General features: G+C 38.6%; 1 protein-coding gene across 3 annotated transcripts in view; it reads right to left on the bottom strand.

Moving 5' to 3' along the window:
- LOC123747162 (lysocardiolipin acyltransferase 1) overlaps positions 1–12,781 on the bottom strand; it is a 66,536-nt gene that overhangs the window by 20,090 nt on the left and 33,665 nt on the right. For all 3 annotated transcript variants that reach the window (XM_045729196.2, XM_069321582.1, XM_069321583.1), the window contains one exon: positions 5,296–5,422. In XM_045729196.2, the coding sequence (XP_045585152.1) occupies positions 5,296–5,422 (127 nt within the window). The remainder of the gene's footprint in view (positions 1–5,295; positions 5,423–12,781) is intronic.

Here is a 12,781-nt window from a genome sequence, read left to right on the forward strand (position 1 = left end):
TGAGCGCGTTTCGTAAAACTTATTACATTTTCAAAGACTTTAGCTTACACATACACAACTGAATAGAACTTACACATCTTCGATTTGCTTATATCTACATTTGAGTGAGGTGGATGGGGTGAGGTGGTATTAATAGGGTATTAAATTCCTAAACACAAGACAGAACACGAAACAATGGGTATTGAATGGAAGTGATTTGTAGAAAGCCTATTGGACCATATTTCTTGATGCTTCTATATTGGAGCGGAGTCTTGAGGTGGGTAGAATATAGTTGTGCATTAATTGGCTGTTGATTGCTGGTGTTGACTTCTTGATGTGTAGAGCCTCGCAGACGTCAAGCCGCCTGCTATCGCTGTATCTATCGATGATTTCTGTGTTGTTTACTAGGATTTCTCTGGCGATGGTTTGGTTGTGGGAAGAGATTATGTAGATTAATGGTTATTAATGGTAGATTAATGGTTATGTAGATTAATGGATTAATGGAGATTAATGGTTATCTCAAATGTAGATATAAACAAATCGAAGATGTGTAAGTTCTATTCAGTTGTGTATGTGTAAGCCAAAGTCTTTGAAAATGTAATAAGTTTTACGAAACGTGCTCAAGTGTCGTGTCAGACTAGAAATAAAAATGATTTTTGGAGAATTGATTTTTGAATTACCACCAACAGTGAAAAGAAACGTACGAAAGATCGAGAAAATTCGTGTTAGAATTATTAATCTTACTTTTTCGGTCATATTTAATTATATATATATATATATATATATATATATATATATATATATATATATATATATATATATATATATATAGGGGGGTACCACCACTGGTGTAATTATAGGGACCCACAGCCTCAGAGAAGGGAACACAGAGCACTCAGGGAAAAACTTGACATTTAACTCTGAATACGAAAGTGTTCACTTCTCCTACCACCCCCTTTTTTTTTATTATGATGTACACTTTATTATGCAAGGTTATACAGTTACATATCTGATTTTATACAAAAAATGAACATTAAGAGGACACAAGAAAAAGTTCGCTTCCTAGAGGCTGTAGATTTCCTCGAACTCCTCCGACGCCGGGCAGGAACCGAGGATGCAGCGGGCATTTCCCCTCTGGATCGCGACACTGAGGCGCTGAAAGAGAAAACTTGCTGCTCTAGGGTCTCTTGTGGTGTCAATGAGCTTGGAACCAAGATCCTTAAGAAACCTTCTTGCACTCTCACCCCATGGGCCTAGGGTCTCAGACCCTATTGGAACGAAATTCTACCTTTGATCTAATTGCCTGTACTTGACTGACTTTTGTTTTTCTCTGTGTGTCGCTGCGGCTCCTGCCGTGCCGGCAGAGAGGGTGATGTATGTCGTTGCCAGGGTGGATACGCAAGTATAGTCCCATGCTAACTGCCTGCCACCCTTCCACGGACGCAGTGTGATTCCGTCTGGTCGGCCGGCAAAGCTAACAGAGTTACGGTTCAGTAGGTTGCGGGGCTCTCTCTCCGCTGGACACTGAGCAGAGGCAAGGCTTCTTTTAATGATGTCGTTGACTTCGTCGTGTCTAGTGTGCCAACCACCCGATTTTCCACAGTGCAGGCCATGCAATCCATATTCGTCAGCATCTGCCTCGCCGCAAATACACCTGTGAACAGTGTGGATAGGGGCAGCAAGGCGGAGAGCGACTGCAATACGGAGCTCCTGCGGATCAAGACGTGTGCCTGTCGCAGACATAGGGACTGCCAGAAGGAAGTCCCCTGCATGGGGAGCCTGCACAGCTGTGAGGCGTGCACGATCACTGGGGGTTGTTGCTGCCTCCAGCAAAGCTGTGGCTTCTTTGTCTACAATGGGGCTGTCCCAACTGGATTGTTTCTTGGCTTTCGGCATGGCTGGTCTGAGTGCTGGGTCTGTCATGGCCCCCCATTTCGTGTCGCATTCCGTGTAGTGGGGGTCCTGTATCCCCGCTACATCACTCAGGGTGTCAGGTAGAATTTCCTTAACCAGGTCATCTGATGCTGAGGAGGAAGACAGGAAGGCTGGGACAGCAATTTGGGTGGCGGTGCGGACACCCAAGCCACCGAGCCTGACAGGAAGAGTGGCTTGTTTCCACTGGCATTCGTTGAGAGAGAGGTTAACAACTTTTTCCAGCATGGTCTTCAGTAGGAGGTCATACTCGTCAAGCTTTGGGTTGTTGTAAGATGGGGCGCACCTCAGAAAGTAGGTTAGCCTCGGAAGGGATAGGCATTTGGTGAGGAGATAAAAAGCATCGTGGGCATCGATGTCACCTATTCTGTCTTCCATCCTCCTAAGGTCTGCGATTTTCTTGTCGAGGATCTCCTCAATGGCGTTAGACCCGAGGGGAGCTCCAAGGAGGGTGCTGTTCTCGGCCCTAATGACATGGGCTCCAGGCAAAGCAGACCTTATTCTAGCTACGATGTCTGGGTTGGAGGAGACTACTTCACACTTGGAAGGGTTCAGGACGAGACCCAGGCTTACTTCTTGCTCCCTTATTTTCCTGATATCTGACAAGAGGTGGTCTACGGTGCCAGCTATAGTGCCATCATCCAAAAACCAGATGTTGAACTCGCTGGACAAGCTTTCGGTGATTTCTTTTAAGACTAAGCAGAAAAGAAGGGGAGCAAGAGGATCACCTTGCTGAACACCTTCACATGATCTGATTTCATGTTCACCAAAGAGCAGTTTTGACTCGCCACTGTAGCACGATAGTATGAACGGGTAGAGGGGCCGGAAATGGCGATGTACGGCACAAAGTACTGCATCTCTTCTTACCATGTTGAAGGCATTCTTAAAGTCCAGTTTGAGCAGGGCCTTTTCATCAGAAATGTTTGTGATGTATGCTCGTGCTATATATATATATATATATATATATATATATATATATATATATATATATATATATATATATATCGTACCTAATAGCCAGAACGCACTTCTCAGCCAACTATGCATGGCCCAATTTACCTAATAAGCCAAGTTTTCATGAATTAATGTTTTTTCGACTACCTAACCTACCTAACCTAACCTAACCTAACTTTTTCTGCTACCTAACCTAACCTAACCGATAGAGATAGGTTAGGTTAGGTTAGGTAGGGTTGGTTAGGTTCGGTCATATATCTACGTTAATTTTAACTCCAATAAAAACAAATTGACCTCATACATAATGAAATGGGTAGCTTTATCATTTTATAAGAAAAAAATTAGAGAAAATATATTAATACAGGAAAACTTGGCTTATTAGGCAAATCGGGCCTTGCATAGTAGGCTGAGAAGTGCGTTCTGGCTATTAGGTACGACATATATATATATATATATATATATATATATATATATATATATATATATATATATATATATATATATATATATATATATATATATATATATATACATACATACATACATACATCTTGAGGTAATCTTGAGATGATTTCGGGGCTTTTGTGTCCCCGCGGCCCGGTCCTCAACCAGGCCTCCACCCCCAGGAAGCAACCCATGACAGCTGACTAACACCCAGGTACCTATTTTACTGCTAGGTAACAGGGACATAGGGTGAAAGAAACTCTGCCCATTGTTTCTCTCCGGCGCCCGGGATCGAACCCGGGACCACAGGATCACAAGTCCAGTGTGCTGTCCGCTCGGCCGACCGGCTCCCTTGTAAGTTAAATACGTATGTACATACATACATACACGGGCTGGGGGGGGGGGGAATTTTAAAGGCTAAATTTACTAGAGAAAAAACTAATTAATTTCCTTGTCAAAATAGTATACATATTTTAATAGAAACGACGTGATGTCCAATATTAAAAAAAGTAAAAAAAAATTTACATTTTACATATGGATTTCCATATATATATAAGCACATGTATAATGCAAATTTAAAAAGAGAATGAGAGCTTGTGTTCACTTGTTAAAACACACAAGTTACTTTATAGCACAAATTGAGCATGAAAAAACAAATGTGTTCCCAGCATTAGGACCACATCACGATTTTGGAATATTTTGATTCTGTGATTCTTTGATTCTGTGTTTAGCTTTAGGCTAATATAGACATTAAACTGAGTAACTAGCTTATCAAGACTGTAACTTGCTAAGCTAAATGAATTTTCGGGTTCAGTTCCTGAGCCTATAATGTGCTTCTGTAAGCTTTTCCACCACCGCCAACAGGATGCGCACGGGGTGCATAATAAATGAACTAAAGTAATCAAATATGTAACGAAAGGCGAGGAATATGAGAAATAGAAATAACTAGACGCCAACGTGAATATTACTGTTACGCAAACGTAACAGTAATACGTTAGTATCGAGGAAAATACAATAAGTCATGCAAATACAAAAATGAATGAAAGATTGACAGCAATAGAACGAGGGAACGAAGACGGACATGGGTGACGTTAGCAAAAGGTAAAAACAGATGATTAGTCTTGACAGAATATGAATGAACTTATTGGGAGATAAAAATAGATGACTGATTATAGATAAAAATAGATGATTGATCATCGACCGCGCATATGTTTAGATAGAGGCTGATCATTAGTTACATGGCCTTATAATTAACTCTGGCATGTACTCTCACATAAAATAAAAATCATGCCTCACCTGACGTAACTTGGCAACACAAGTTCCACCTACTTTGAGGTTTATATTTAGAAAATTAAAGGGATTTTAATTCATTCCGATTCTTGTAAATGTATTGGCGTACATGTTCGTTCTCGACTCTCAATTGGGAATTCCGGGTTTAACTCCCGGTCGGGATAAAAGTGGTTGGGCGCCTTTCCTATCGCCTAATGTTGCTGTTCCCTTAGCAGTAAATGGTTGCCCAGTCAGCTTCCTGTGGTGTTTCCTCCTGAGGGAAGGTCAGTACTTCGAGTTTGTAAATGCATATTAATGACACTATGTAAAAGACACATCGAACACTTTATGTAGGGCATACGTAAATCTGTGTATCTATGTATTTACGTATGTAGGTTAGCTTAGCATTTTAAAAGCACCGAATCACCTTCTGTGGTTGATTGTTCAATAAACCCTTGAACAATAAACAATAAACCCTTGAACAATAGACCTTGTTAGGTTTAACACATCTCTAACCCTGTCCATGGAGGACAGAAGAAAATGTATATATGCTGGTAAGCATTGTAAATGTGTGGCCACGTTTGTGGTAGAAAAAAAAAAAAGTACTTCGAGTCTAGGGTATGACCGGGACCTCGATGTAAGCCTAACATGTATATATGTCTAATGCACCTGTCTAATGCCTTGGATTGACCCTCTGCGTGACCTGACATGACCCACCACAGCGTAGCTCTCCCACATGGTGAAGATGACCTCTGTAGTCCTCCTGTATGTGGGGCGGGATACGAACAGGAGGGCAAGGGCTGGGCAGTAGAGCGAGAAGAACCCCATCAGTATCGACCCATACCTGCAGATGCAAGGGAATATTTGACATAAAATTAAATATTTGTTTTTACAAGGAAAAAATGGACAGATTCTATCTATTTTATCTTGACATGGACAAATTTGGTGCTTTATATATATATATATATATATATATATATATATATATATATATATATATATATATATATATATATATATATATATATATATAATATGTCGTACCTAGTAGCCAGAACGCACTTCTCAGCCTACTATGCAAGGCCCGATTTGCCTAATAAGCTAAGTTTTCATGAATTGTTTTTCGACTACCTAACCTACCTAACCTAACCTAAATTTTTCGGCTACCTAATCTAACCTAACCTCTAAAGATAGGTTAGGTTAGGTTAGGTAGGGTTGGTAAGGTTCGGTCATATATCTACGTTAATTTTAACTCCAATAAAAAAAAAATTGGACTCATACATAATGAAATGGGTAGTTTTATCATTTCATAAGAAAAAAATTAGAGAAAATATATTAATTCAGGAAAACGTGGCTTATTAGGCAAATCGGGCCTTGCATAGTAGGCCGAGAAGTGCGTTCTGGCTACTAGGTACGACATATATATATATATATATATATATATATATATATATATATATATATATATATATATATATATATATATATGTCGTACCTAGTAGCCAGAACTCACTTCTCAGCCTACTATTCAAGGCCCGATTTGCCTAATAAGCCAAGTTCTCCTGAATTAATATATTTACTACAATTTTTTTCTTATGAAATGATAAAGCAACCCTTTTCTCTATGTATGAGGTCAATTTTTTTTTATTGGAGTTAAAATTAACGTAGATATATGACCAAACCTAACCAACCCTACCTAACCTAACCTAACCTATATTTATAGGTAAGGTTAGGTTAGGTAGCCTAAAAAAGCTAGGTTAGGTTAGGTTAGGTAGGTTAGGTAGACGAAAAAACATTAATTCATGAAAACTTGGCTTATTAGGCAAATCGGGCCTTGAATAGTAGGCTGAGAAGTGCGTTCTGGCTATTAGGTACGACATATATATATATATATATATGTCGTACCTAGTAGCCAGAACGCACTTCTTGGCCTACTATGCAAGGTCCGATTTGCCTAATAGGCAGAATGATTTTTTTTTATTTTCAATAAATTGTTTCCAATTAGTTCATTTTAAATATTATTATTATATTTTATTAGGAACATAAATTATTGGCGTATTTGTTAGTTTATGTAAGGTTTAGATAGGTTAGATTAGTTTAGGTAGGGTTGGTTAGGTTCGGTCATATATCTACGTTAGTTTTAACTCAAATTTAAAGAAATTAACTTATACATAATGAAATAGCCAGATTTATCATTTCATAAGAAAAAAATTGAAAAATATATAAATTCAGGAAAACTTGGCTTATTAGGCAAATCGAGTCTTGCATAGTAGGCCGAGTACGACGTTCTGGCACTAGGTACATCAAATATATATATATATATATATATATATATATATATATATATATATATATATGTCGTACCTAGTAGCCAGAACTCACTTTTTGGCCTACTATTCAAGGCCCGATTTGCCTAATAAGCCAAGTTTTCCTGAATTAATATATTTTTTCTAATTTTTTTCTTATGAAATGATAAAGCTACCCATTTCATTATGTATGAGGTCAATTTTTTTTTTATTGGAGTTAAAATTAACGTAGATATATGACCGAACCTAACCAACCCTACCTAACCTAACCTAACCTATCTTTATAGGTTAGGTTTGGTTAGGTAGCCGAAAAAGTTAGGTTAGGTTAGGTTAGGTAGGTTAGGTAGTCGAAAAACAATTAATTCATGAAAACTTGGCTTATTAGGCAAATCGGGCCTTGAATAGTAGACCAAAAAGTGAGTTCTGGCTACTAGGTACGACATATATATATATATATATATATATATATATATATATATATATATATATATATATATATATATATATATGTCGTACCTAGTAGCCAGAACGCACTTCTCAGCCTACTATGCAAGGCCCGATTTGCCTAATAAGCCTAGTTTTCCTGAATTAATATATTTTCTCTATTTTTTTTCTTATGAAATGATAAAGCTACCCATTTCATTATGTATGAGGTCAATTTTTTGTTATTGGAGTTAAAATTAACGTAGATATATGACCGAACCTAACCAACCCTACCTAACCTAACCTATCCTATCTTTATAGGTTAGGTTAGGTTAGGTAGCCAAAAAAGTTAGGTTAAGTTAGGTTAGGTAGGTTAGGTAGTCGAATAAACATTAATTCATGAAAACTTGGCTTATTAGGCAAATCGGGCCTTGCATAGTAGGCTGAGAAGTGCGTTCTGGCTACTAGGTACGACATATATATATATATATATATATATATATATATATATATATATATATATATATGTCGTACCTAGTAGCCAGAACTCACTTTTTGGCCTACTATTCAAGGCCCGTTTTCCCTAATAAGCCAAGTTTTCCTGAATTAATATATTTTTTCTAATTTTTTTCTTATGAAATGATAAAGCTACCCATTTCATTATGTATGAGGTCATTTTTTTTTTATTGGAGGTAAAATTAACGTAGATATATGACCGAACCTAACCAACCCTACCTAACCTAACCTAACCTATCTTTATAGGTTAGGTTTGGTTAGGTAGCCGAAAAAGTTAGGTTAGGTTAGGTTAGGTAGGTTAGGTAGTCGAAAAACAATTAATTCATGAAAACTTGGCTTATTAGGCAAATCGGGCCTTGCATAGTAGGCTGAGAAGTGCGTTCTGGCTATTAGGTACGACATATATATATATATATATATATATATATATATATATATATATATATATATATATATATATATATATATGAGTTATATGAAGATAGATTGATTCCACCGCCCATTTGACCTCACTGATATGAAAAATAAAATGAATGAGGCATAATTGATATGATGAACAAGAAATGTGCAAATATTTGATATCAATAACCCCATTAGCCAAAGCCTGCTTTATTGGTTATTGAAGAAAAAGTGACTTGATTGCCTCATAACATATTGAACGAAAACATCTAGGTCATCTGTCTGTAATCAGTTTGACACAGGAGACTGAGATATTTCCGGTTGAAACCCTGTATAGGACGTTTTATATTCGCTATTCAAAGACATTTCCATTGTTGTAATTTCTAATTTTGTTTCCTGAACCATGCCATCTTAGAAACTATGGACATCTTGAAGATTAGTAAGCCTGATTTCAAACACTATTCTCGGTACGATTCAAACAACTTCCCCCCAAGTCTTTCATTCTCTAAATCTAAGGTCAGTATCCTCAATATCTATGGTAAGTACTGTAATAAGATAATTGCAAGTTTTTCTGACTCTTACAAAAGTGTTACTGGGAAGTTCAAGCTTGTATCTGTAGTCGATTTAATATAATGATTATATATTATGTTTGGGAAATATTTATTCAAATCCAATCTTCCATTTCAACTCATCTGCTTGAAAGCAAATAAGACCGAAGCTCTTATTAGTATTATCTAAACAATTTAAACCGTCTTGGGGTACTACACTGACATCTCCCCCGTACTACACTGACATCTCCCTCGTACTACGCAGACATCTCCCCCGTACTACACTGAAACTATTCGCTCCCTTCTCGTTGAGTCTTGTGTGCGTGCGTGCGTTCTGGAACGCATACTCTTGCGAAAGTCACATTTCCTATTGTTAGCCTCAGGCCGTGTGTTTTGTCAATATCTGCAGGTAAAGTGTCACCAGCGCAATACCTCTCATCCACCTTGCAGCTTGCTCACTCTTGCGAAATGCGTAAAGTGGAATTACTGCAGTAGTTATAAAGAAGGAAAGTTCAGAGAGAGTTTTAATTTGTTCATATATAATATATATATATATATATATATATATATATATATATATATATATATATATATATATATATATATATATATATATATATATTTATATATATATATATATATATATGTCGTACCTAGTAGCCAGAACACACTTCTCAGCCTACTATGCAAGGCCCGATTTGCCTAATAAGCCAAGTTTTCATTAAATAATTGTTTTTCGATTACCTAACCTACCTAACCTAACTTTTTCGGCTGCCTAACCGAACCTAACCTATAGAGATAGGTTAGGTTAGGTTAGGTTAGGTAGGGTTGGTTAGGTTCGGTCATATATCTACGTTAATTTTAATTTCAATAACAAAAAATTGACCTCATACATAATGAAATTGGTAGCTTTATCATTTCATAAGAAAAAAATTAGAGAAAATATATTAATTCAGGAAAACTTGGCTTATTAGGCAAATCGGGCCTTGCATAGTAGGCTCAGAAGTGCGTTCTGGCTACTAGGTACGACATATATATATATATATATATATATATATATATATATATATATATATATATATATATATATATATGCGAACAAGCCTGAATGGTCCCCAGGACTATATGCGAATGAAAACTCACACCCCAGAAGTGACTCGAACCCATACTCCCAGAAGCAACGCAACTGGTAACTACAGGGCGCCTTAATCCGCTTGACCATCACGGCCGTCAAAAGGAAGTGATAGCCGAGGCTATATGAGCCACTTCCCCGACGGCAACTCGGATGGTAATCTTGGGCATAGCATTTCACCAAATCACCTCATTCTTTGGGGCACACGTGAGGAACACAAATGCGAACAAGCCTGAATGGTCCCCAGGACTATATGCGAATGAAAACTCACACCCCAGAAGTGACTCGAACCCATACTCCCAGAAGCAACGCAACTGGTAACTACAGGGCGCCTTAATCCGCTTGACCATCACGGCCGTCAAAAGGAAGTGATAGCCGAGGCTATATGAGCCACTTCCCCGACGGCAACTCGGATGGTAATCTTGGGCATAGCATTTCACCAAATCACCTCATTCTTTGGGGCACACGTGAGGAACACAAATGCGAACAAGCCTGAATGGTCCCCAGGACTATATGCGAATGAAAACTCACACCCCAGAAGTGACTCGAACCCATACTCCCAGAAGCAACGCAACTGGTAACTACAGGGCGCCTTAATCCGCTTGACCATCACGGCCGTCAAAAGGAAGTGATAGCCGAGGCTATATGAGCCACTTCCCCGACGGCAACTCGGATGGTAATCTTGGGCATAGCATTTCACCAAATCACCTCATTCTTTGGGGCACACGTGAGGAACACAAATGCGAACAAGCCTGAATGGTCCCCAGGACTATATGCGAATGAAAACTCACACCCCAGAAGTGACTCGAACCCATACTCCCAGAAGCAACGCAACTGGTAACTACAGGGCGCCTTAATCCGCTTGACCATCACGGCCGTCAAAAGGAAGTGATAGCCGAGGCTATATGAGCCACTTCCCCGACGGCAACTCGGATGGTAATCTTGGGCATAGCATTTCACCAAATCACCTCATTCTTTGGGGCACACGTGAGGAACACAAATGCGAACAAGCCTATCACTTCCTTTTGACGGCCGTGATGGTCAAGCGGATTAAGGCGCCCTGTAGTTACCAGTTGCGTTGCTTCTGGGAGTATGGGTTCGAGTCACTTCTGGGGTGTGAGTTTTCATTCGCATATAGTCCTGGGGACCATTCAGGCTTGTTCGCATTTGTGTTCCTCACGTGTGCCCCAAAGAATGAGGTGATTTGGTGAAATGCTATGCCCAAGATTACCATCCGAGTTGCCGTCGGGGAAGTGGCTCATATAGCCTCGGCTATCACTTCCTTTTGACGGCCGTGATGGTCAAGCGGATTAAGGCGCCCTGTAGTTACCAGTTGCGTTGCTTCTGGGAGTATGGGTTCGAGTCACTTCTGGGGTGTGAGTTTTCATTCGCATATAGTCCTGGGGACCATTCAGGCTTGTTCGCATTTGTGTTCCTCACGTGTGCCCCAAAGAATGAGGTGATTTGGTGAAATGCTATGCCCAAGATTACCATCCGAGTTGCCGTCGGGGAAGTGGCTCATATAGCCTCGGCTATCACTTCCTTTTGACGGCCGTGATGGTCAAGCGGATTAAGGCGCCCTGTAGTTACCAGTTGCGTTGCTTCTGGGAGTATGGGTTCGAGTCACTTCTGGGGTGTGAGTTTTCATTCGCATATAGTCCTGGGGACCATTCAGGCTTGTTCGCATTTGTGTTCCTCACGTGTGCCCCAAAGAATGAGGTGATTTGGTGAAATGCTATGCCCAAGATTACCATCCGAGTTGCCGTCGGGGAAGTGGCTCATATAGCCTCGGCTATCACTTCCTTTTGACGGCCGTGATGGTCAAGCGGATTAAGGCGCCCTGTAGTTACCAGTTGCGTTGCTTCTGGGAGTATGGGTTCGAGTCACTTCTGGGGTGTGAGTTTTCATATTCATATATATATATATATATATATATATATATATATATATATATGTCGTACCTAATAGCCAGAACGCACTTCTCAGCCTACTATTCAAGGCCCGATTTGCCTAATAAGCCAAGTTTTCATGAATTAATGTTTTTTCGTCTACCTAACCTACCTAACCTAACCTAACCTAGCTTTTTTTGGCTACCTAACCTAACCTTACCTATAAATATAGGTTAGGTTAGGTTAGGTAGGGTTGGTTAGGTTCGGTCATATATCTACGTTAATTTTAACTCCAATAAAAAAAAATTGACCTCATACATAGAGAAAAGGTTTGCTTTATCATTTCATAAGAAAAAAATTATAGTAAATATATTAATTCAGGAAAACTTGGCTTATTAGGCAAATCGGGCCATGAATAGTAGGCTGAGAAGTGAGTTCTGGCTACTAGGTACGACATATATATATATATATATATATATATATATATATATATATATATATATATATATATATATATATATATATATATATATATTTATTTATTTCATATTCATGTGACGGTTTCCGGGTTCTTGAAATAAGTGATCTTTTCGGGAAGAGTGCGTGCCCACCTTGTATGCAATGCAATTTGAATGCACCCTCGAATTCTTCACGGCTTTTACACTCCCTCATGAATTCTGACTGACTCTTACACCTCATATTCATTCTGGCTCTCAAGGCACCTCGTATTCTATGCATAATGCAATGAAATATGTGATATTTTAATGACTTACTTTGGTTTTAATCTAATATTCTTTATCACTAACAATTTAGTTTATACATATATACTAACAACTAGAACAAAATACAGCAAGTTCACTTCTTTCCAGCTAGTAAATATGAGCAAAAAATCATATCAACTAAATAATTGTCAATTTTCTTTTGATTCTTCTACATATTTATGTTAATTGCCATAACCATACATTTAAGAGGCTCCATACAACTTAAGTA

The sequence above is a fragment of the Procambarus clarkii genome, chromosome 10 (assembly GCF_040958095.1).
Source record: "Procambarus clarkii isolate CNS0578487 chromosome 10, FALCON_Pclarkii_2.0, whole genome shotgun sequence".
NCBI lineage: Eukaryota > Metazoa > Arthropoda > Malacostraca > Decapoda > Cambaridae > Procambarus > Procambarus clarkii.